Here is a 25798-nt window from a genome sequence, read left to right as displayed (position 1 = left end):
TTTTAATCTGGCAGCAACATGGTCATGTCCTCCTTTTCAGTGTGACAATACAGGATTTCACCAATCGAGTCCAAAGAAATGAATAAATCATGTATGTGGAGCATTTCACTCCTGCCATGTCCAATGATGCAGCTTAGATACAACAGTGAAAGGAAGCCTCAGCACACGTGGCAGAACGAGGGTATAAACTTCATCATTTGCGGCAATACCAAGAAGAAACAGGAATACAAAACCAGGGAAATGCCAGCTTTCCTTATCCCACTCCTCTCCCCCTGGAAAAATCTGAGAATGCCAAGTTCTGAGTTGCTTTTCACTGTTTTCCCCTAAGACTACTTCCTATACCTTCACTGCCCAGTTCTGGCCAGTGCCACCAGCTCAACCTTAGGGCCCCCAAAGCATCTGCCTCTCCCCTTTATGTCTTCTCCATCTTACAAGGAACGCTCCTCCCCAGACCAATCAGAAACTATACGTGTAATAGCCAACAGCCTGCAAACATCATAGGAGAGCCATAAAGAGAATTAACAGCCCTCCCTTTCCCTGCCAGACAGCAGCAGCAACCACTCTTACAGCTGGGAAAAAAAAAAGACACCAGGACACCACTGCAGATAGCTGTTCTGTGTATCTTGCAGTGTAACTGTCAGGACTGTTAAAAATCTGAGAACGGAGCTGGCTACAGATGCTATCTCCCACTGTGCTCTCAGTCTGTTGTAGATGGATACAGAGGGGATTTGCATGTTTGTTCTTGGAACTTGCCTTGTTAATGTTGTTGCAATATTGACACACCATTCGGTTCAAAGCTGTTACTAGCAAGTGAAAATTCAAGCTTTTTATTGAATGTATTTTTTATTCTAAGCCTTTAGAACTAGATATTTAACATTAACATCCATTTTTTACATCACATTTCACATGCTCAACTGTGCTACTACTTTAGCTACAGCTGCGTATTGTCTCCGCTTCCCCAGAAATCCTCAGACTGAGGATTTATTGGTCAAACAGGCACTTAAACACACACAAAACTAGAAAATGCAAGTAGATTTTACTAATGAGGCAGACATTTTGCTGCACGCACCTCTCCATCAAAAGCAAGTCCAACTTTAGCAGACACCAATAACATCTTTTGTCTTTGTCTAATTTGGAAGCTGTGTTACAGAGAATTGGGAAACAAGTTAATGTATGCAAAGTTTGCTGGAGCGGCAAGCAACAGAAAGTGCTTGATCTAGTCAGAAACTGTAGAGAGAACAGAAGCTTTGCATTCCAAATAAAGGATTCCCCCAGGAATGAGAGGTATTTGAAGATGTCCAATTCTACATCTGGAATTACAAGCTGAGATTTCTCACAGAGAAATGCAAATCAATTAAGTGAACAGAGAAACATTTTGGGAGGAAAAGGAAAATATTTGGCAGGCAAACACTAAAACGTTGAACAGCTCTGTGAGAGTCATGCCCTATGGACAGGACCAAAAACAGAATTAGTCTATTGTGGAGGTAAACACTAAGGTCACGTACAATTTATTTATTTTTTCCTCATCCCAAACATCTCCCAGACACTCGCTGCCTGGCATCCTTTCTACACACACAGAGTACCAAGCTGGTAAGTCAGTGTGTAAAAATACCCAGGGGGAAGGTTCAATGAAGTGTAAAGTGTTTTTTCAAAAGTGCATAAAAAGTAAACAATGCTCCTTTGGGTTTGTATGTTTACCGTTGGACCCAAAGACACCAGCCATTTTACACCGGCAGTTTTAATGCTCCCAGCTTATGTTGTCTGCCTGGAAACCGAATGGCACCAATAACGATAGAACCAAGTCTTTATGCCGATGACTGTCAGGAGACAGAGCTGCACGAATGTCCTCCCATAGGTGCATTTTGCAGCAGCCAAACAGACAGCAATCAGGTTCTACCCGTCTGGTAAGGAAACAAGACTCTTCAAATGTAGATCACATCCGAGTCATGCTGCTGAACCTAGGTGCAAATTAAATAAGAAAAATTAGTTCTACTTTGAATTCCTACAGAAAGCAAAGCCTACTTTGTTTTGGTCTAATTCTTCTGTTTTGTCAAACTAGAGCCTTTTGCAACATGCCCTGCAAATGGTTTTTCTTCCCTCTTGAAACAAGCCTATTTGCCTCACAACTGTCTACATTAGGTTAGTCCTAAAATATTTGTTTCTCTTATTTGCAATAGAAAGAGCTGCTTCCTCAATTGCTGCTACACTGAACTATTCTCCTTTTAGTTCTAAGTCTACAGTCCTCTAGGTTCTGACCTTGGAAGTTGCATGCTAGACACTCTGACTGATCCTGAAAATCCCCAGTTCTGTTCATAGAAAACAGCAAATACATCAGGCTTACTTTATTTGTAGTATCTTGCACAATTAGCATTGCCTGAAGAAAGCTGATTTCCTTCCATATGTACAGGAGTGCACGATCTTACCGTTCTTCTTGAACACGTACTATGTTTTCCATTCCAGTAAAGTTTAAAAAATTGTTTTGTTTTATAAGACCCAATTCATTATTATTTTAGGATTCTTTGAGAGAAATGACGGAAGAACTGAGCTGTAGAAATCTAGGCATTTTTTGATATCTTTATCCCCATCCCTTAAAACCAGAAAGATTGGCAGTCTGTTTTAAGCTCTCTCAGAGCACATTCTCATTTCCAAGCCTGGCTGATACAAATAAAATTTAACAAATCCTCCTACTGCATATGGGCATCATTTTCATTTACCAAGGCTTAGATCATAAGTGAGAAAAATCAAGTGGCCTCAACAGCCCTGAATGCTGCTCCAGTGCAGGGCCTCCAAACCTGTGGAACAGCCATGCTTTGTGGCCTGTCATTTCAGAGGCTGTGACAGAGCTGGATAAAACCATTCCCTAAAGCCAGCCATTCTTTACTTCTTTGAATTCTAAAGCCTCTAGTCAATATTTGGGAATTTACTTATAAATCTGATTACCTTTATAATCTGTTTTCTGGATCCTGTGCCTACACTATTGGCAACCAAGGAATTTGTTTGAAAAGATGACTTTTCCACTGGCACTGCATGCTGAATTTTGTTGGTACAAGGCCAGCTGCTTGTAGTATTTAATGAGTAAGCAGGGAAAGGTCTTTGAAGATTTATATCCAGCGAATCTCCAGTTTCGAAGGTTTTCATCCATGACGGGGTCTTTAAAAGAAAAGAACACATGGAAAATTAATGCCCTCTCCCCATCAACATTCATTAAGCCAGAAAACATCAAATGCATAGCCAGCCAGAGCACACAGGCCATCTTTCCTCATTTTTTCCAAGCCTCCCTTCTCTCTCAAACAGTTTACTTAGGGCCATTTTTTATTATATGTGGAGCAATCTGGAAAAGCAAAGACAGCTCTATTCTTCCCCTGGTTCAGGAAGAGCGTTTATGTAAGTAACAAGAAACTTATGACGAAGATCTGAGTTTAGTTCCTCACTGCCTGAAGGGGAAAAAAAAAAAAAAAGCCAAGACTTTTACAAGAGATTAATAGCAACCACAAAGCACGTGAATGAGAATGTGATGCAAACTATGAGAAACCACATTTAAATGCATTAAGTTACAAGAATTTAGTTTGTTCCATGACAGTAAACCTTACTGTGATTTCATAACCTGAAAAACAAATTATTATTTTTTTGTTTATGTTACTGGTATCCTGCCATGGAATTTTTTTTTATTTATTGTCATGACTAGTCCTCTTCTCTGTTATCACTTAAAATATTTTAGTATCAAAGGTCCTAAAGAATGTACATTGAATTGAAATATAGCAATTACCTTTGGCATACATATATATATTATTATCATTGTGCCAGAAAAAGAGGCAGGTATTTAGGATACTTACATTTCCTAAGGAGCGATCCAAGGATCCCAGGACTTCAGTCCAATGAGAGTAAAGCCCAGACTGTTTTTCTTCTAGCTTCAAAGCATGAATTTCAGACTTGAGTTCTTTCAGTCGATCTTCAAATTTCTTGCTCTTTTCTAAGTAATCTAGCCTGTAGTCCACACATTAGAGACACAAAGCTTACTACCATAACATAACTCATGAGTAGGGGTTGAGGGAAGCAAGTGCATACAGAGAGGAGAGGCAGTTCTTTGCTTCATTTTGCCTTTTTTTTTTCTTGTATTGGCAAAATGATGTCTGGCACATGTCTGCCTGACTCCCTTGCTCCAGTGAGGTGGTTCACTTCCACTCTTCAGCATTCACTAACTTTTTACCAAGAATCAACCTCCATACCAAGAGGAAAAGCCCCTTTGTATGGAAGTAATACCACGCTTTAACACTAGAGGGAAACTTCTGTCCTCTAACGTTACTCCAGCAAAGTTCATGCCTGGCCTACTGGTCTTCAAGACAGGAGGGTTCTGGATCAGTCATGGACTGATGGCACCACAAAACTTTTCCTCTTTGCAAAACAGCTAGTTTTACAAAGACATAACCTGCACCATCTCAGTAAAAGGCCTCCATTCATACATACAAGGAGAAGACCATCCTCAGTTGTTAAGGATGTAGCCTATGATTCCCTGAGAATTTTTGCTTTCTGTACTTCCCACGATTAATTTCATTTATTTACACCATAAGCATATTGATACCTCTCTCGCTCTATCTCAAAGGAGAGTCTCTTCAGGTCAACGTCCTTCAAATCCAGCTTGATGGACCCTTTGTCAAAGTTGGCATCTCTAGTGTCCGTTGGCAAATATTGCGGGTACTTGACCATGTGCTGAAAGAGGCAACACAAGCACTGTCAGTAAGATTTGATTGTTTGATTTTGGTTTTATCTCACCATCTTCTTCAAGAGTGCCCTGCTGAGCCATTTCACAAGCTACCCATGGATTATGAGAAACAGATGCTCCTGAAGACCTTCCCCGCTATTTGAGTGGCCCCAGACGAGTGCCCAAAGTCCACAAGCCACAAATCCAAGTGCAGAAAAGTACCTTAGCTATCTTTATTTCAGCAGAGAATGGAAATCCATTCTCAGCAAGACTGAAGCAGAAGAGACTGGGGCACACTGCCTTAGCAACAACTTCTTGCTAGTGACAGCTTCACCTGCTTTGCCTGAAGATACTCACAAGGAATTCACATGCCAGGTTCAGTACAACCACCTCCACAAAGTATTGTCTGCGATGGCACAAAGTCAGTATCAGGCATGAATGCAGGCAAGACCATCCAGGCTTCCCAAATACTAACATGAGTCCTGTTTTGGCTTTTGTTTGGTTAGAGTTTTCTTGTTGTTGTATTTTTGTTTTCTAATATTTGTCTTACCTTTATCTTCCTGACTCAATACCCTTAACAAATACAACTTCAATTCCAGCTACACTCTGTTCAGTCACCAGCTAGTCCTATAGGTGTTTGTCTTGCAGCTAGATGTAGACATGCCACGACCTAGCCTGATGAGGCTACAAACATAAAATTAACATATGATTATCTCCCAAGATGAAGCAGTGCCCAGCAGAACAGAAACTTACAGGGTAATTAAGCCTGGTTATGTCTAATAGCTTCTGCTTGGCTTTCCGTTCAGCCTCCCTGGCTTCATGCAGATCTTGTTTCAGATGCTCTGCTTCCTTGGCTCTGCAAGACAAATATCATAGCATGAATGGCTGAGGATTTCCAGTATAGAGCAACACATGGATTTCAAAGTTATGCATCTCACTGGTTTCTGGAGAATAAGATCCATTACTCTGAGTGATTCCTCTACCCAAAGACATTTGCAGTAGGATTGTCACATGGAGAACCAGGCACAGCACGACACAGGCTTTGAAGGGCAATCCTGCAGGAACTGACTGAATCAAAGTGTTTTTTCTAGTAGTTTCCACAGGTTCAAAAATGACCTATTGATACAGATTCTTCAGGTTGTCAGAGATCCTCCCTGAGACGAGGAGTGGTGCAACATATCTGCTCTTTATTTTGGCAAGCTTTTTGGCAGCATCCTAAAACAAGCAGAAAGCCCTGAACAACCTCTATTAGCACTAGTCTTCTCTGCATTTTCAGGCAGCACAGTGCTATGGAACATGCAAACTCCTACAACATGGTTTATACTCCACAGGCGTTTACCTGGGTTATACTTTTCAAAGATCTGGAAGGGATATGAGACACCATCACTTAGTAATGAGGAAAAGTCTCATAGCTTATAGGATACACAGGTTGTTAAATTTAGGTAGCTAGGTAACCAGTGCTCTTTTGTTAATGCTAAATAGAAGATGCTTCTGCATTCTGGATTTTTAATACTAAACATCTCTACAGCCTTCCATCAGGATCCCTTGTAAACTTTTTGACCCACATCGCAACCACTGGTAGCAAGTAGAAAAATGAGACATGCAAAGGTATTTTCACTCTGAATTGTTGCTTTGGGAAAAATCCCTCCCTACTGCTCTCCTTCCCCTTCTACCCACCACCCTCCTGCTCTGAGAAAAGTAGCATTCTCTCTACCCAAGCAATCCAACAGGGGCTACACAGCCCCACTCAAGCAAACCTAACCTCCGGTCAGACTCCTTCACCAGCTTCACTGCTATCAGCTCTGCCTCCCTCATCTTTTGCTCCATCAGGCGTTTCTCCTCCTTGGTTTTCAGAGCTGTTATCTCCAGCCTCTGTCGCTCTTGCTCTGCTTCTGCAGCATTCTGGGCCAGCAGTTTTGCTTCTTCTTCCGCAATCTGAGCTTTCTCTGCCAGCAGCTCTGCCGCTTCCTGGGATCGGAGCTAAGAGAAAAACTTTTTGTAGTTACCCTGTCTAGCATCTACAATTTCACCCTTGCAGCCAGTCAGGAAGAAGATTATCTTTCCTGAACAGATCAAGGGATAAATATAGTAATCCCTACAATAAAAAGTAAACAATTGTAGTCTGGTGTTCCTCCTCTGCTCCAGAATTGCCCAACTTCCTTCCTGCCTCTCACTTTTATACAAGGAGACATTTGTTCAGAGTTGGGCAAAGATATCAACCAAAAACTGTCACAAGTTGCCCCCTTCAGTTGCCAATGCCACATGCAACATGCACTAAGCCTTCTTTCTCCCAGTTTCAGCTCACAAGGTTACTTCCTCTCCTCTTTGCTTGAAGAAAGTGCTGTGAACACAGGGAGAACGGCTCACAGCAAATTCCAGCATGCCTTCTCTACCACTGACCAGAAACTGTCCAGCCTTGCATAAGCCATAACTTCTAGCGCCTCACAGAAGCCGTAAGAGAAAAAAAGCTTCCAAACCAAGAAACCCCTTCAAGTGCAAGAATATTCAGCTTACGTGCTACTCACCAGGGCCTCATTGGCCTGCCTGGCTTCATCTTCCAGCTGGAAGAGACGCCTTTCCAGCTCTTCTTTGGCTCGCTCAGCTTCTTCTCGGAGCTGCTTCTCCCTGGCCAGCCTTTGATTCTCCATCTGGAAAGAGAATGAGAAATACCACATTTGTGGGTTTGCAGCAGGATCTCATCTGGGCCTGAGGCAGCACAGCAAATGAATCTACTGACGAACGGACTGCTCTCTAGCTGGTGAGTTGACATTTAGCAGAGATGCAATGCTGAAGCTACTTGCACTTTAGCAGCATTGAACTCCACTAACTGGCAACACTGGTTATTTCAGGCTGCTGGAAGAACACTTGCATCGATCTGTTACGTACCCCAAATCTTTGTGATCAGCCCTTCAGTTTCACAAACATCACTTACATCCTCAGAAGCCGCATACACACTAGAGCTGTTCCCACACTCAATCCTGCTGCACTTTCTCACCTCCCACACACATATTGATGCAGTACATGGACAGCGAGGGCACCAGCTGGAATAATAATCAGTGTTTTCAGCAACAGAGGAGCAAAAATAATCTACCTTTTTTCTAGCCTTTTCTTCCCTAGCTTGTGCTTTCATTTGCTGGATTTCTATTGAGTCCACTTTTCTTCTCCTCATAAACAGGTCGTGGTTTCCAATGCACAACTGCAAAATCTGGATAGGAAAAGCAAAGCAAATGAGATTGTGACATAGCGGCACCCCATCCAGAGGGGCAGAAAGAGCCCCACACCAGTCTCACAGGACAGAAGGTAACACTTCTGACTTCAGCACAAGTGCTGGCAGTTGCTTTCCTTCCAAGAAAAGTGACACCAGAGCAGGCTCATCCTCAGGTACAGTTTAGAAAACATAACAGGATGAGGGGGTTCTCCTTCCATCCTTCATCCCTGTCTGGTTTCAACTGCCTGAAAAAGAACAGGCAGAGGGTCTAGGCCAGGAGTACGCAGGAGGCAGCTATGTGGGAATGGTCAGCTGTGGTGGCCCCTCAACCACAAGGTCATTGAGAAGTGATCCAGCCCCTGCAGCTGTGCTAGGAAGCAGTCAGTGATAATAGAATTAACAAGTTGATTGGGTCCCTCCCTTGTTGCTTCTCCCAGAAAAGGAGAGGCAACAGCCGATTAAGAATGCACAGCAGCCAGATAAGCAGTCGCTGCAGCAGGCTTTGCACTTTTCCATATGCTACACCCTCCCCTTCCAGTAATTGGATTTCCCTTTGTGATTTGGGCCTTCTTTCGCATCTCACTTTTCACCCACCATCTCCCCTCCCAACAGGGAGAGGACAAACATATGTACCCTGACTTCCCAGACAGAAGAATCCTATGGAAAACATGTGCTGAAACTCAATGCTCCCTGGCCTCTACATCGGTTTCGCAGACAAACATTTCTCACTCGGGTATCACTCAGTACTGCCAGGCCCGGTTTTAAAGGAGGAAAACAGGACACTTACCAATTTGTTTACTTTTAGCTGAGAGGAAAAAAACTTGAAGACTTCTGCTTTTTTGTCAAGAGGTTTAATAGTTAACTGTTCAGACAGAAGATAAAAACAGAGGAAGCAGTGAAAAGGAAGAAAAACAAAGCTGAAACTATTTAATATTAATGCAAACTTTAGTCCATCTCCACTTCTCTCCAGGGAGGCAGTGATTTATGCCACAAATACAGGGAGAGCGATGCAGAAGTGTTTTGCTCACAAGAATCAGAACCAGGGCTGTTCTCTGTTACACAGGTTCCTCATCTGCTCATCTAAAATAGCAGGGCATTTTAGAAGATAAAGCCTCTCACAGCCCCACACCTGGTGCCAGTTTGGATGGTGTTTTTCATAACAATACCACCTGTGCATTGCAAACTATCCTGAGAACGCTGAAGCAAGCCCTGGTTATCAGGAAAACAGAATACATTAAGAATATGACTCCTTCTGGAGATTAGTAACGTCAGGGAGATGTCAAACACCTCTCTGAATCCCAATCATTGCAGATGTAAACAAAATGTATTACAAAGGCCTGAAGGATTTTTTCTTCTGACCACGAGATAACAGTACCGAAGCTCCTGCTTTCTCACATTTCCAGTCCTATCTCCCAAGCTGTTTCCAGAGGACATGAAAGGCTTTCATGCTGCCAGGTCAGTACACACTGTTTTACTTCATATGCTGAGCTCAGTTTGGCTGCATAACAAAAAAACAGCTCCATTCTTTAAGATCCTGCTCTCTGTGACTCATGGGTTAGCACTCAATTCCTATAATTCATTCGTAATGCAATGTATAATTTCAGGCCATCTGAGTCATCAAGATCTTAACATCCTCCAGCCTGTTTCACCCTGTAGGTAACAGCTGCTTTAATGCATTGCCTTGTGAGGAGCTGAACTGTGAACGTGACACCAAATACAGTGGAGCTTTCCTACAGGGCTGCCCAATTTCCCAACAATAGGGAGCTAAAGCAGCTTATTCACAGACCAGAGGGGAAGTTTAACGATAAGAAAACAAAACTCCTTGGAGGTAGAACTTTCCTGTATGCTGCCCTGATTGATTTAATGTATGCAGAGCTAAGCCTGGACAGCAAATCTCATCCTCAGTGTTTTTCAAATGGTCCAGAGAAAGAAAGGAATAAGGCACGTTGTCCTTTGGCTGACAAATTCCAAGTATGCTGGTACCAATGTGATTTTTCTGGTTTTGTTTTTTCTGATTATAGCCTTCCACGTAGCCACATGACTTGAAATAACTCCAAATTTCACCTGCTCCCCAGTGTACTGTATTCAGGTATAAGATGGACTCTGAAATCACAGTGAAATTGTAATGGTAGGGCTGTGCTGAAGACTGAAATCATTCACTGATAAACTAGTAGAATTGAGGCAGAAAAACACTTACATCTCCCTGCATGTCTCCGCTTGCCAGTGTGCTTCAAACCTCATCTACTGGGACAACTTCTGCATGCAAAACTAGCATTAAGTCTTTACAGATCATCTAATTCCTGCTGAGATAACTAAAGTCAGCCGTGATGGCATTCGTAATATCTATCTTTTACAGAGACCAACACTCTTGTTTTGCAAACGACAAGCAGCAGGGAAGGAAACAGAATAGTGGGCTCCACAATTTTAGAGAGCTTAGAGCAGCCCTTGGCTCCTAGGGGAACCAAGATTATGCAGCACATCGGAAAGGCAAGTTTGTTAGGAACTAAAACTGTAACAGAGCTCCCTAGGATTTTTCCCCCTCCCCCAAATTATTTAAACAGAGACCGCTTTCAGCCTGTTCCAAGAATCCCAGTCCACACCCTTGCCCATATAAAAAGAATAATATATCAGAGCCATCATACCTCCTTCTCACTATAGGAAATGTTTCTGATAGCACTCCACTCAAATGACTTATTTGGAGAGAACCTGTTATTAATGCTGTAGATATGAATACCTTTGGCATCAACTCCAAGTAGGAGATCTGTATGGTTTTTATTTTGCTAAAAAAAAAAAAAAAAAAAAAAACACAGATATCAGTAAGTCCTATTTATAGTAACATAGAACAATTACAGACAAGAACCACAATTACTCTAATAAACGGATATTTGAATTTTTAAGAAAAGGCTGTTCCTACAAAACAGATTAGGAACGTTGCTACTATTAGCTAGCACACCCGGCTGAATAAAGCAGCTCAAGTTTCTAGTTTATTTATCCTTCTTCCTGTTACATACCCAAGACCTTTGTCAAATGATAGAACATTAATGTTTACTGTTGTATTCACCTACTCAATTAACAGGTAAGTAAACCAAGTCAGGACAATCACTACAGAGCCCACCCACAGCAGAGGAAAGCAGAACCCAGGAGTCCCAGCCCCAAGCCCCCTATACAATTTTTAAAATGACACTACCATCAAATACAGCAATAGCAAATTGCTAAAATAAAGTACTTACAGCAATGGGAAAATAATTGACACCATACATTTCCAAGTCTTGGGCAATTTTCAGGTAGTTCATCTCAGCTTCATCCCTAGAGAATAAGACCGATTACAGCAGGTGACTCCTATACAATCTTTCTGTCCTGACAGTGTATTTCCCAGTTCAAAAAGAACGGGCATTCTGGTCCTTTGTGCTTTCATTAATTTTACTGTCTTACCCTCAACAGAAAAAGGATGATAAAAAAAAAATAAATAATCTCTACAGAAGACAAAGCTGTATCCGTTTTTATTTGAGTCAGGTATAGTGCAATCTTTATTAAAATTCAAGTCCAGTCTTATCCTTGTATGTTAGTTTTGCCACTCCATTATCACCTCTTGGAGATCTACTCTACCACTATTTTCCATAACATGAGGATATTCCCTTCAGGAAGCAGAGTTCGTTGAGAATGAGTGCTCTGGGCATAGTCCAAAGAAAAGTAAGTCTCTCCACCCATCGTTGTCCTCCCTCCAAACTGAGGCATCGAGTCTTGAGGAAAATATTCAGGAAAGATAGTGCTAAGAAGCATTCAGAACAGCCAAAGAAAAATTGAACTGAAGTATTAGGAATGGCTGCCTCTGGGTGCCAGCAGCTCCTACCTCATGTTTAATTGAACTTCCAGGCATGCTGAATGTGTTAGAAGTAGCTGAACACCCACATGGAACCGCACCAAAATTTGGTCCTGGAACTGCAATGCAATGTCTATACCGCTTTGGTACCTTACTAAGTATGCGGACACCTTTTTGAACCATGCTTTTAACAAGGTATAAAATATCAGATTTTAAACATGTTAGGTTGTGAAGCCCAGCAAGAGCCTTCAACTTCCCTGTTCACTTCAAACCAAGTCCAGTTTACAAGCACTCAGTGCCCTACACAAGATACTTTTTACCCTGGGTGAATGGATGTTTTATCCCTTAGTAATAAACAAACCTAGCAGCGTAGCTTGGAACCCAGGATCTCTTTGCTCACTTACAAAATCCAAATTTCAATAAAGACAGCAAATAACTAGGTACTGAAACGTAACAGGATTTCCAAAGAATTAAATTATTTCATACCTAGCAATACCCCTGTGCTCAGCATACCAAGCAGTAATCTTTTCTTCCCACATCTCTGCTGTCAATTGATACTGCCTGAGGACCTAGAGAGAAAGGAAGAAGTCTGTTTCCCTTTGAAGATACAAATACGTGTGCTTCCTCTCCCAGGCAATGTGAATGCAACCATGCGGTTCACAGCTTGGTCATTTCAGCAAGTTCAAGGCTAACACAATCAGTATCTAATGCTCTGGTTAGTCCCAAAGCAGTACCAGCTCTTCATCAAAGCACAGATTCAAAAGTTTGGTTTTATACAGAATAAAAACTTACCCGTTTGGGTAAAAGTTCATCATGGGCTAGAAAGCCTGGCTCATGAAAGTTTGGGTCGTAGTCACCATACTGTCCCAAGGAAGAAAAAAAGAGATTTCAGCTTTTTAGATGCAGAAAGCTGAAGAACTTTCTGGCTGCAGTTTGATGCAACTGCTCGAGACAGATGTTGTTTGGTTCTCCCATATACAGTGTAAGGGTAATAAAACAGGCTCCCCTCATCTGAACCATCTGTGGAAGTCAGTTCCAGACTTTGTGCTATACATTTGGTTCCAGTGCACCCCCTAATGTGGCCTGTAACCTTACACTTCAGCCCTCGCCTGCACCTCTTGGTAACTGAAGATGTAAAGGGATCTGCTGTGACTTCACACCCTCCTCTGAACTACGGAATATGTTGTGCAGTGTAAGCTCACTTCCTCCTACTGTATGTAGGCTGGGCTGCTGCAGAGGGCCAGCTCTGCTAATTTGTGTTCCCCTCCTGCCATTTTATGAGCTGGGCTCTTGGTGGCATGAAGGTAACTATGTTGTGAAAGCTACTAAAGAATATCACACCATTGTAAGCTCATGGTATCAGCACCTCTGTATCCATGGACACTTTAATAGCAGGAAATAATACCAATTTGGAGAAAAAAATACATTAAAATGCTACATCAAAAGAAATCCTCTAAACTGAAAGCATAGTATAAAACAGCAAACTAATTTCTTCCTCAAATCCTTGTAATGGCATCTAATGCTTATTTTTCCAGCTGCACCTGTGCTTCCCAGCATGACCTATTTTAATAGCAAAGTTTAACGCTTGTGTTTTACATACCACCCTGTATATGTGTTTGTTAAAAATAAATAAGAGTACTGCTATGCACAGACCTTGGCCTGAACAGCATAAGAAGCCAGTAAAACTGTTGCCTCTGGAGAGCAATAGATTTCTTCATCCAGTATCTGTTTCTTAACCTAAATCAGAAGAAAAAGGGAACAAGTTGAAGAAGCTCATACTCAAGACTTATGTCAGGCCTGAAATTAAATTAGACATGCCTGGACTATAACTTGGCACCAACCATCACAAGTTAACAGCAGCAACAAAGAGGCATTCAGAAACACAAGAAACCATAACATTACATTTAATGAAAATAATTTTTGGAGGTTAAAGTGTTTTAATTCTAAGTTCATAGAACTGCCAGACAGCTATCTCCCCGCATTTATATAGAGAGTCCTGAAAAAGAATCTGCTACAGAACACATTTATTATCTGCACTTCATTCCTTTTAGATTTTTTTTTATTTTTACTTCCTGCTTATGATACAGTTAGTTCTTCCTAAAGTTTGTACAGCACCATGAATAAATTAGTAAGTGCATTTTATCAGACACTATCAAAAAAGTACAGAACTACTGCAAGCACTTTCCTGAAATTTTTCTGCTAATGCCCCTTGCAGAGATTAGAGGCCTCATAGGGAAGGTATCTTTACTTCAGTCTAGCAGTACAAAATGACCTTTATTTCATGGCTTCTATAGGATGCCAAAAAGCTAAAACCTGCCTGTAAATTATAGTCCTAGAAATAAGCATGAGAGCTGATGAAGTATTTTAATTTCAGAAAGACAATTCAATGAAAACATAATCAACTGTTGTATTTTCAATCACATTATTCAGCTTGGAATGACAGAAAAAGACCTTTTCCATAAACGAGTGGAAAATTGTTAATATTGGTTCATTGGGCTTTTTATTATTCTTCCATCATACAAACAGAATTAAGGACCTTTGTCACACTCCCTTTTATTACCGCCTCATTTCCCTGAATGAAGCTGTACCATTTTTACCTTCAGCATTGAATAAGAGCAGGTGTGTTCCTTAGCTATTGCAAATCATCGTAACTTCTTTGTATTCAGTCATACTAAATGTGCTACACCAAACAATCATTTGACCTGCCATCTAAAATAGCACTAAAGAGCTACACAACCACAACAAGAAGAATGTTTAGCTAGAAAAAACATTAGCTTTATAACGTGTAACATATCCGAATTTTAGGTCAGGACAAACCTCTGGAGGTCACCCACTCAAAGCAAGTCCAACTAGACCAGATTGCTCAGGGATCTGTCCAGCTGCCTTTTGAATGTTGTCAAGGACAGAGATATTATACTAAAACCATTCATAGAATCTTTAAAAGCTTTCCAGAAGAATGAAGGGCACCTCACAAAGAGAAACTGCCTAATAGAGCATTAGATTTATTCAGTTACAATGGTCTAAGTACAACAATAACATAGTGGCTTAAAAATAAAAGCATAGTAGAAATGGTAAAGAGTCTTTTAGCATTCTTTTCATTTTAGTACTCCATGGTGCTAGCATGATCAGAGGTGTAATAGCTTGTAAGACGTTGCTTGATTTTAAATATGTTGGGCAACTTTTACCTGGAAACCTGAAGGGGGAAGAATAAATTAATCTTCCCAAATCTTCCTCTCAGGTGTAATGTATTTAGCCTACTAACAAGCACAAGATAAGAAAATTTTACATAATTCACAGTCTTAAGCATTTCCAAAAAGAAAAATTACTTGAGATAATGCTTGAGCTGCCTTTACAAAGACACTTAGAACTGTAGGTGCTGTGAACTGAAATGAACCATCAAGAAAGTTTTTCTTTCGAATTTAGTCTCGGGTGAGCACAATATATAACCTGAGTTATAGTACAGGGAAAATTCTTTCTAAGCTGTTAAAATGGAAAGAATGAAAAGACTTTTCTTCCAAATTGGAAAGCTCTGGCTTTCATACTCCTTGGTGCAAATAATATATTTCAGAATTGAGAACAACGTAAGATAAATCTCCTATAAGTGTCTGGGTGGGGTTTTTTTTGATCATTTCTATAAAGTAGTATAACAAAACATCCTTGTAAAAGGAGTAAGCTATCTAATCGTTAAACAGAAAATGTAGCTTTAGTCATTGATGTTTATTCACACATTTAGCAAAAAGACGTTATGCCACATTAACATCTAAGTCTGAATAGTGAGTAGAACTGAAATCTGTAAGCATCCAGATGTCTGTACATGTTTTTCCTATTGGCATCCAGGTGTGATCTTAAGTTCTTATAGCCAGGAAACTTTGCAAGTCCAAATTTGTTTCTGTCTTGTTTTTCTACTTTGGAATGAGAAGAATTTGCTAATTGCATATCTGCTAGTCAAGGCAGGTTCAAGGAGAAAACGTGAAAAGAAATCAGGATTAAAAGAGTAGGAAGAGTTCTGCCCCCCTCACTCCTTTCCAAACTTAGCTTAAGAAGCAAATTTCCAAATGGTTAAGGGTTCTGGTAAAATTATAGTTAGCTTGTTAACCTTTGGAATAACAGCATTTTCCCATTCCTTCATTAGCACATCCTCCTCAGGGAACCTGTGTATTTACTGTGTTTATTTACAGATGCAGACTGATTTTATTCCATAAGCCAACCTACTTGCACGGACACATCCTACTGAAAGCTACCGAATAAAGCAACACAGTAGAGTCTGTAACATTCAGAAGATCCCACAGCTACTCAGGAGAGAAGATGGATGGCAAAGATGTTGGAAAATACAGCTGACCACCAAGAGATCATCCCAAAAACTCAATGCTTATACAGCTACTGTTACAGCTATAGCCTATTGCTGCAGCTGTCTCTATGCTGCTTTTGTCCTGTTGAAGCTTGTTAGATAAGCAAACCTATGTATTTCAGGGTGGATATCAAATTGTGATCTTTTCCCCTACAATCCAAAAATAAGATCTAAAAAGGACAGGTTAGGTAGTTCTTGTTTTCTAGTGATTATGCCTTCTATAGTCTTACACAACAAGATCTTCCAGTAATCACCTGGACTATTTTTAGAAGCTTGGGAGTTTTAGTTTTAGGGGTAGATTGCAGTCATGGGTCTTGTTACATCTGCAGCTGGTATCAGTGAAAAAAACTTACTGTCCCCAAGTGCTTATCACCATTCCTTTCCTCTTCTTCACCTTCACGACTGCCACCATAATTGCTGTGTAGTCACTCCCTCGCACAGTTCATACACCTAATAACAGGTCTCTTCTAATCCTTCTCGTTTTGAAAGAACCAGGTTAAGGAATGGTTACTCAAGAGCACCAGCAGTTCTAAGAGAAGATGACAAGGAGCTTTTGAGACTCTTCAGTTTAGCTGCAGCCAGAGCAGACCAGGTGACACAGTCCTCAAGATGACTCTTGAAGCTGATAAAAACGGGGACTTCACTCTATACTTCTCACCCCTCAACAGTTAGGGCAAGAACCTTAAGAAACTAATTCCCAGACCAACTACTTTAGGCAGTGCTCCAAAAGGGCAGGAAGCATGGTAAAATGTGCACTGTGGTTACCCTTAAGTGGTATATGGATGGCTTAAAATCTAACATAAGAAGAACCTTCACAGAGTTCAGAAAACAGAATACTTGTAACAGATAAATGCAGAAGCTGGTCAGGATGTCCTAATTATGCTGGGGAAAAGAGCCCTGGTGTCTGCCTGGCAGTGGAAATAAATGAACAAATAAATCTAAGATTACTTGTCCTCTGAGTGTGAAAATATCAGGACCAGTTATGAAAGCACCTCTGAGAATGGCTATGGAGAAGCTGCTAAATCAGAAATACAACACGGGAACAGGCAGACTTGACTCAAAAAGTTCCAACCCATATGGAGTTTCTTCCCAAAATTAAAAATTGAGTATGACCAACACTGCTACCTCTTCTCCCCGATTCTTCCCCGATAGGTGTAAAAATCATTTTACATGAAACTACAGGTCCCAGCAATTTAACTCCCATTCCTAGCACAAGCAGTATGAGAAGCCATCATGAGAACAAAAGCCTGCAGAAGGCAAACATTCAACTTAACATCATACAAAACCACAGTAGCCAGGAGAGATGTTTGTATTTTATAAAAATTAGATATTTACATAGACAATGGTATGGCTGAAGCCAGCAGAGTCATTCTGAGACTAACAACAGCCAACAAGATCAAAGACATTATAAGGGGACTGGGGTGAACACAGAAGGAATTAATGGCTTAAAAAATGTTCCTGACCTGAAGGAAGAATAAATGCTGGGTAATTTCCTGTAACAGTTCCTCTTCTACCTTCTCGGGGTAGAATTTAGCCAAAAAATGAAAGCTAATGGGATCTTCTTTGGGGATTTCTTGATCTAAAACCTGCTTAAAAATAAAACCAAAATCAGCAGTAAAAATGGTACAGAAATGTCTCAAACTATTATTCCAGAGGAAAATCAGAAGGCAGCTAATAATCCAGTTAAGGCAGCATTTCCATGTTCTAGAAGGAAGGGCAATGCTGAGCTTTAATGCAATAAATGCATATAGTGGTGATTATATGAATATGTGCATATATTATATATTATGAAGCAGTGCATATAGTGGTAACACTTCAGACAAAACCTTAAACAAGAAGATTGCATAACACAATGAAATTCAATTCTAAAAAAAATGATATCATCTAGAATTATGGGTTGTCATTTAACACGTTCCTTTAGCTCCTGAGCTTAAAGAAAAAGTAAGTCATTTAGGAGCTGAAGATTGCAGGTTACTATTTTTGTTTTCTGTACCTTTTTGTCCATCTTTAACCAGGTGCACATTCCCTTCATTGTATACTGCAAACCAAAGAACCAGGTCTCCCTTAAACCAAGTGCTCGGCACACCAAGTCAAACAAGTCCTTTCCCTTCCACTTCATCTAGAAAAGAAAAAGAAAATAATACAAAACATATTTATCCTGACTGAACTTGCCGCATTTTTGGCGAGCAAACCAGGTTACCATTTGCCTTTCCCCTACAAACTATTATTTCACCTTTAGCTTGACAAAGAAACATGCCTACTGCTGCCTACAGCAAAGGTACATGAGCTGTAATGTTCTACTTCCTCTTCCTTTCCTCCAAAGATTCAAAGCTGCAGGCATTTAATCACAGCATCAAGCACTTTATGAGCAGAGGGAATGAGGATTGTACTACTGATCTCCTAGGACCCAGCAAAGCTTTATTAATATTTGTAAAAATCTTATTCAACAGTTTACACAAATTAAAGAGTCTTGAGAGAAGGCCAGGGGGAAATCAAAGGAGTGTCAAGGCACAGAGTAGAAATGCCAAACAATCAAAGCAAATCCATCTTTCACATACCTCAGCTATTTCAGTGGCAACAAGCCAAGCCTTTATGCTACTCTGATTTAAATGAGCAGGAGTCTGTCTTCTTGGAGTAGGATTTAGTGCGCAGTATAGTCGGGATCTTTTTTTTATCCAGTAAAAAAAAAAAAAAAAGCAATCTAATCTAATTTACTAGCCTAGCTCCATAGAGAACAGAAACTTTGATTAAAGGTCCCAAAATTCACACACACATGATGTCTCATTTTTCACTGAAGAGGCTGCACATCTGTTTCTTCTGTTTGGCTACATATTAAAAGATGATTTTGTCTCATTGCAGGGTCAGCCACTAAACTCAATGGCAAAAAAAAAAAAAAAAAAAAAAAAAAAAACACACTTCGGGGCATTATTTGGATGGAAAGCAGGATATCCACCCAGAAAAAAAGCAGTACTGGGGGAGAGCGAGTGATAGCAAAGGAAAGAATATATCAAGCTGGATTTGCTAACAGGATTCTGAGCTCCGAACCAAATTTTCCAAATTCTATTTTCACAACCCTGCTTGCAAGTACTTTAGATCTGTAAGTTACAGAAGTCCAGTGCTTTTGACTAGTATATTGTCTCTGAGGGATCAAGTAAATGAAATATTAAATGCCCCACAACAGTCATCTCTCTCATTAAAATTGCTATCCTAGTGGACCTTAGTTTTCTAGCTTGCCTTCTCAAAGTAATTGCGCTTTTTTTTTTTTTTTTTTTTTTGCTTTTGTTGGATGATTAGGAATTAATCAGGCACAGTTCTGTCTCCTCAACAGTGCAGCCCAATTCATTTATCAATCGATTGCTTGCTATATATGTATTCTTCCACATTTTTCTGCAGTCTATCCAATTTACTAGAGAGCCATAATTAATAGAAGAAAAGCTAACTTTTACATTTGATCATTTTTCTCTCGTACCCAGATAAGATGTAAGCCAGCCATTACAGCTAAAGAAAGAAACTGGAGTTTACAGATGGCGAATCACATTTGAAGAGAATTTCCCAGATCAACAAACGTGGAGCATCATTTTGTACGTTAGTGTATAAGCAACATCTTAGGACCAGCTCTGACCAGACTTGTTTCTCCAGGCCTGCGTTTTAAAGAACCTTGTCACATTCAAAAAATGTGGCTTTTAAATGATAACTATGGATTTTCAGAGAATTTTCAAGGGTACATCTTGCTAATATAAAGGGCAATCTCCAACTTTCCAGCATTTTTCTGAGAGCTCTTACCTCACAGCTGAATTCCATTTCAGCATCCACTGTTATAATTTTGACTTTAAATGTCTTTGGTTGTTTCTTCTTCAGGCCTCGGATAGACATATTTTTCAGTTTATGAGGACAGCCACACCTGAAATCAAACATAGCTGCATTTAGGGCTAGAAATTCAGTAATTTCCTTGGCTATATTTCAAAGTAGGATGAGTTCAAACTTGCAGAATAAAGTCAGCCTTAAATACAAGCAGTCTCTGGATGTTTGTGTCCAGGAAGACGCTCAAAGCCATAATTATGTCAAAACAAAAAAAAAAAATTAGTTTGACCTGGGGATTTACTCCCTAAAAATTGCTCTAAAATATTATTCTTGTCTTTCCCTGAGACCTGGGCAAATATTACCTTCCTACAGTACTAGAAACAACCTCATTCAGACCTTACATTGCAAGATCTAGGGGACTGCCTCTCACTACAGCTGAGGACATCTAGGGAACCTCCAGTCCAGCCCTCGTGCTCCATAAAATCACCTGTGTCCAGGCAATTCAGCATTCTCTTGCAGTGAAACTCTGCAACGGATGAATATTCAGTTTCATCAAAAGTAGAACATGGCTTTGGAGTAATATCAGCAAATAAGACATTCCTCATCCCTTTTATACAACCAAGTAAAATTCTCTTTCTCAATGGTCTCTGCTGTATGTACCACTGTACCAGTACTCTAAATGCATCAGCAGAAGCACGGTGTGTAAAAGAGCCACATCACACAAAAACTTGCTATATCAAACCCAACTCAATACTTTTCCATCAGTTGTCTCCTTGAGAAACTATCCTATCAAGTTTCTTGACATCATAAAATCTTAGGTCCCTGAAATAATACAAATGCCAGAAATATATCCAGTGAAATCAAGCTGAATCTGCCTATTTCTTTTAAACATATAAACACACAATGATGAAAGCTACTTAGAGCACCATTTTTTCCAGTGCTTCTTCTTCTGAGGTGAAATTAACACAGTTTTGCAGAAGCCTACAGAAAATCTCTTCACAAATTTTATATTCTGAATGCACTTGACTGCATGCCATCAAAAAAAAAAAAAAAAAGACACGTGTTATTTCCATTGTCATGAGGATTTTGTGTATACCAGCCAAGCCAAACGTTGGAAGTTGGGGTTAAATGGTAGTGTGAATCCACACTCTGCAGCACAAGTCAGCCTGTAATTTTTTCTTCTTGTATTTACTTTATAAAATTAACAGCTCAGTCTTGCACAACCCAGTTAGAATCTGTGAACTATATAGGTCAAGAGGAGGCAGAGGTATTATTGGTTTCCTACAATGTAAGACTATTACAGGGTGGCAGACTTCCAACCTCTTCCTAAGCAATTCCAAAATAAAGTTCTAGTTCAAACTGAAAAGTATTTGTCTGTACCTTCCAGTATTTTATAAAATATCTCGTCTCTTTCTTCTCTTCTGCTAAGCTTTTAATCGGCTTACAAATACATTGGTCATTTTCCACTTACTTTACATGTGCCCCTCATCCAAGAATTTCAGATGGCTAAATAGGAGGTAAAATATATACAGAAGTTTTTCTTTTTGACTTGTAAGGAAGCTGAGACAGAGAACAGATAAATCAGGTGCCAAATCACATGGACATCAGCCAGACTTGAACAAGTACTTGTGGCAACTCAGAGTGGGGAAAAGAAGCTCAGGAGAAAATTCATCTTTCTGACACCACTGAGACCAGTTGAGGTGTTCTCTCCCTCCAGTTGGGGCTGGTAAAGCTTCTGCTGAAGTCTTGTGTCCAGTTTGAGGCAACACACTTCAAGATAGATGATGGGATGACTGGAGAGAATCCAAAGCAGAGCACCAAGGCCTAGAAAATAATCTGTAGTAAAACGAAAGTACTGGTTAGTGCAGAGAACGGACAAGTGTAATGAGATATGATAATGCCTGCTGTACATGACCACAGTGGTTAGGACAAGGAATAATGGGCTTAATTAAATTGCAGCAAGTCACACACTGAGAAAAAAATCACTAACCAGAATACTATAATGCTGGAAAAGTATAGAAGTTCTGTCTTTCTGAACAAGTTAGATAAACTTCTGCCTGCAACAGCATGACAGTATGTGCCCCCACCTCAAGACACATCCCTAAAGCACTTTTCCTGATTAGTCCTCCTGCCAGTGCCTGCCAACAGTGCTAGAAGAGGACAGCTCAAACTGCAAAGAATTAGGGTAAACTGGTGAGTGTCAGGGATTTTAACACATGGGAGGCATATCCAAAGAAAAACCAAATCCCTTCACCCTCGGGGTATCCCCCTTATCCTGGGGGAATCCTTTTATTCAGAGGAGTGCAAAGCAGATCTCACCACTGGGTGCATTTCCTCTAATTTAGGCAACATCTCAGTGCACAGTGCTGAGCAGAACGCAGGTCCTGTTTAGCATACAAAGGTGTTTTCAATTAAAGGGAAAGGAATGCTTAAAAACCACAAAATCACCATAGTAGTATGGTGTAATACGACCACAGTAATATCGACAGGGAGAGCACCATGTGAAGGCATCCAAACCAGCAGTAATTATACCAGTAATTTTTTGATCCCTAATCTGCAAGCTGCAGCAGGGCTAACAGCAAAGTTATGTTTTAACCTGTTACATTCCAAAGCTCTCCCTTGCCCATTTTTCTTCAAAACCAGAGAATTACTGTAAATACTTTTACCATGGGATACAGCAGTTAGAGCACTAGAACTATGAACCACTATGGAGTACTGGGCACAAACCCTTCTTAAATTAGCTCTAGAAGAAACATCAGTGGCTGCAGACAAAAAGAGAAAAAACTTCATAATTCATTTTTAACGTGTAATTTGAATCAGCCAATTCAGTTAAATAGGAACTTGGAGTTTGGGCCAGTACAGAACATTCTCAAAGAGTTTCATATGGAAAATGCTGAACAGATAAAATAGAACTATTTCAGAAGAATGTACTAATTTTCTCAAAATATGACAAAAACACCAGAGCCCTTCATTCTGACTTTGAAGTTATTTCTTTTTTTCTTATATAACCTGGTTGAAATGACAATATAATTTGTTCAACATTTCCAATAGCATTTTTTTCCCTTTCCAGAATTTTTATTCCATGGAAAAGTACATTCTGACTCACAGTGAAAAGACATTTTTGAATATCAAATTTTCCCAAGAAATGTAAACGGCATTTTAATCAATAGTACTGGTAAAGAAATAGGAAAGGTTTTCACACCAGATAGGTTGAAAGAACATCAGATACTGACAACATAAGCAAAAGCACTTAACAGTGAAGTTTTTGGAAAAAACTTTTTCATATAAATCTTGCCAAATAAGGCAATCTGGGTTTGCAATCTTTTGTTTAAATGCAGAAGAGATACACTCTCTAGATACTTGCTAATAACAACGTTTAGCTGTGAATCATGTGCAGCTTGTTTCAAGGCAATTTCTGTCAGCGAGCTCCAGTGATTTATTTCTGCAGTTGCCAGAGGCATCAAAGCTCAGGAGTCAGAAGCAGCAAAATGGAATAGATTAGAGCATGTCATAACCTTACCAAATACCATATTAATCCAAAAGAGGGCAGGGTGATAACTTTCCAGCCCAGCCAGAATGTGGGAACACATAGTTCAGAAACTGTGAATGTCCACAGCTTTTCTTGCACCTTATGAAAACTAACAGAAAGATGAGAAAAAACTTTGCTTGATGAGGGGACCAGGAACAGTGATGAGGAGTAAGATCTGCAGGATCTAAACGGTCCAGATGCTGCCTTTTAACATGTTCAAGATGAAAGAACTGACATCCACCAGCTCTAACTGGGTTATAATCTTCCCCATTCTTGACCATAAGAAACCAGCACCTGAGCAAAACGTGGGGGAAGGAAGCTGGGAACAACAAGCAATAGCAAGAATAACTGGCAAGGCGACTCTTGCAATGACTGATGCTTATCTCTATCACTACACTAGATGGGCTGTCGTGCTCCACCACTACACTACACGATTTGTCAAAATGGGAAATAACCCACCCATCACATACCACTTCCAGCATTCATCAAAACGTACAAAGCAAATGAAACCAGCACCCCTCCAAAAGCTCAATAAATTCCCCAATTCAGTAGGTTACAGAGACAGACGCTGAGCAATACCTCAATGAGCAAGCTGTAATTAACCTTGCCAAGAGTGAGAGTACTATTCACTTTCAGTTTGGCATTTCCAAGGTAAATGGATGGCTCACAGTGCTCTCCACAGGATGTAAAGATTTCCCTTCACACAGGGCTTGCTCCCAGTGACTGTGCCTGAGGTGTTGCCATCCGATCACGCTTTGGACAGTCAAACATCTGTTTTCACTGACACAAACACAAAAAGTCAGCATCACTTTTAAGGTGAGACCTCTCATCTGTGTACAGGCTAAGAAGAAATGGAAACTGTCAGACCCTGCTTAAAAAAGCAGTCTGTCCTCCCAGGTTAAGGTCCAGCACATTGCCCAGGGGCAGCACACGTGTATTTGCTAGCAAAGTCCTTACACGCCTGAAACATAAAACCCCAGGGAGTTCAATGGGGTTTAAAGAAGCAAGGTTCAGGAAGCAGTTTAAGAGACACCACCAGAAGATGCTTGATGCATCAAGTGCAAAAGCACATTACCACGGATACTACTACACACTGAAAGTCTCTTGTCATTGCAAAACTTTTACTGCAACTCTTAGCTGTAAATTCCCCCGGCTCATTAGGTTTCTCCCAGTTCCTGAATTTCTACACTTAAGCTCAGGAATTAATGCAAGCAAACTGAGCACAGACAGTAAAGGAAAAGCGCTGTGGGCTTTTTACAGCTGTTGACTCACTCCTGAGTGTGTTCCTTGTCCTACCTATGGAACAATTTAAGCAAAGAATTCACTGTTTCAAAATGGGTCAGTGATACAAATGTTGTTCTTACCTCTCAGTCAAAAAGAAGTTATCTAAAGTCACCGGTTGAAATCAGAGTTACTTCACAGATCATTTTCCGAACGAAGATAAGAAGAAAAAAAAAATCTTTTTAATCCAAAATCCCTTATTTTTCAGCAGACATCAGTGTCCAGCCCTCGCACGTTCTGCCACGGAAAATAAAATCCAAGAACAACTTTTATAGTTGATCTCCTTCCCTTTGTTCCCCATGAACTGCAGCATGTTAGCGCCCTCTGAAAAATCAAAGAATCGCTTTCCCAGGTGATATGAAGGGCTCTTAACCATTTCCTGCCTGTGCCAGCAAAACTCCTCCCAACTTCTCTCCACTGCAATTCAGGCAGCAAAGGAAATTAGGAGAAGCCCCTGAATCTTATATTGGGTATCTGTAAGGACTGAGAGCGAACTTGCAGACTTCTTTAACAGTGTTTGATCGAATTATTTCAGCAGTGTCTGCAGCTGTACGAGCAGCCTGGGCTGCCCATGCCCAGCCACCTTAAGGAGGGAAGCTGCAGTGCTGTCCTAGCAGGTAGGTGTCATTCCCTGCCTGCCCCTTCCTGTGTGGGACAATAAAGGCTGAACAGAACAAGCCTGGCAAGGTGGGCATCAGATTTCTTGCCAGCGTTAAACGGGTGAAACTAATAAAAAAAAATAAGTAGTTTTTAAAATGAGATAGCCTCTGCCTGGCACTGAGGCTGACAGGAGGAAACTACCTGAAGCACCAGGGCATGGCCAAGGGATTTTACTCCGCTCTATTTGTAAGGTGTTTGTTTTTTTCAGATGCTGATTTCACAGATTTAAACTGAATTTCTCCCAAAACAGGGACAATCGAGAACAAGAAGCCAGCGCTCAATGCAGGTACCCCACTTCTTTGAGGTTTACGTGGAAAACCCACAACATTTGGGTCATTTACACAAACAGAAGAGCCAGCAGCACTTAATTCCTGTGAGGGCAGAGCAGGATGCCAACCCCTCGCATACCCACACCGGGCTTTGCCCAGCAGCGAGGAGCACAAAATGGCGGC

At 40.5% G+C, this 25798-nt stretch overlaps 1 protein-coding gene across 10 annotated transcripts; it reads right to left on the bottom strand.

Moving 5' to 3' along the window:
- Positions 1-804: 804 nt before the first annotated feature.
- On the bottom strand, positions 805-25798 carry LOC101791895 (merlin). Of its 10 annotated transcripts, none has more exons than XM_013107735.5 (19): positions 24770-25798; positions 21257-21712; positions 19859-19976; positions 18069-18194; positions 17539-17664; positions 13381-13464; positions 12520-12588; positions 12214-12296; positions 11138-11213; positions 10550-10687; positions 8695-8769; positions 7791-7904; positions 7225-7347; positions 6462-6679; positions 5453-5555; positions 4580-4707; positions 3834-3984; positions 2941-3150; positions 805-1958 (listed from the first exon to the last, which is right to left on the bottom strand). In XM_013107735.5, the coding sequence occupies exons 3-19, from the start codon at positions 19946-19948 to the stop codon at positions 1923-1925; spliced, it is 1950 nt and encodes a 649-aa protein (XP_012963189.2). In that variant the 5' UTR covers positions 19949-19976; positions 21257-21712; positions 24770-25798; the 3' UTR covers positions 805-1922. The 10 variants fall into 10 exon arrangements, with proteins under 10 accessions (XP_012963189.2, XP_012963178.2, XP_012963185.2 ...); XM_013107724.5 differs by having other exon boundaries at positions 21348-21712; XM_013107731.5 differs by having other exon boundaries at positions 21503-21712.

The sequence above is a fragment of the Anas platyrhynchos genome, chromosome 20 (assembly GCF_047663525.1).
Source record: "Anas platyrhynchos isolate ZD024472 breed Pekin duck chromosome 20, IASCAAS_PekinDuck_T2T, whole genome shotgun sequence".
Taxonomy (NCBI): domain Eukaryota; kingdom Metazoa; phylum Chordata; class Aves; order Anseriformes; family Anatidae; genus Anas; species Anas platyrhynchos.
Note: the sequence above shows the minus strand (reverse complement) of the source record. Positions and strands in the feature narration are given on the sequence as shown.

What these genes read in the sequence shown, in the direction of transcription:
- LOC101791895 (XM_072026121.1), bottom strand. Translation starts at nt 20,385, where the DNA reads ATGCTGAATTGCCTGGACACAGGTGATTTTATGGAGCACGAGGGCTGG. An exon ending in TCAATTATTTTCCCATTGCT is followed by an intron (nt 10,688 to 11,137) that starts GTAAGTACTTTA and finishes TTTTTTTTTTAG; the next exon opens with CAAAATAAAAACCATACAGA. An exon ending in TGGATCGCTCCTTAGGAAAT is followed by an intron (nt 3,151 to 3,833) that starts GTAAGTATCCTA and finishes TTTCTTTTAAAG; the next exon opens with ACCCCGTCATGGATGAAAAC.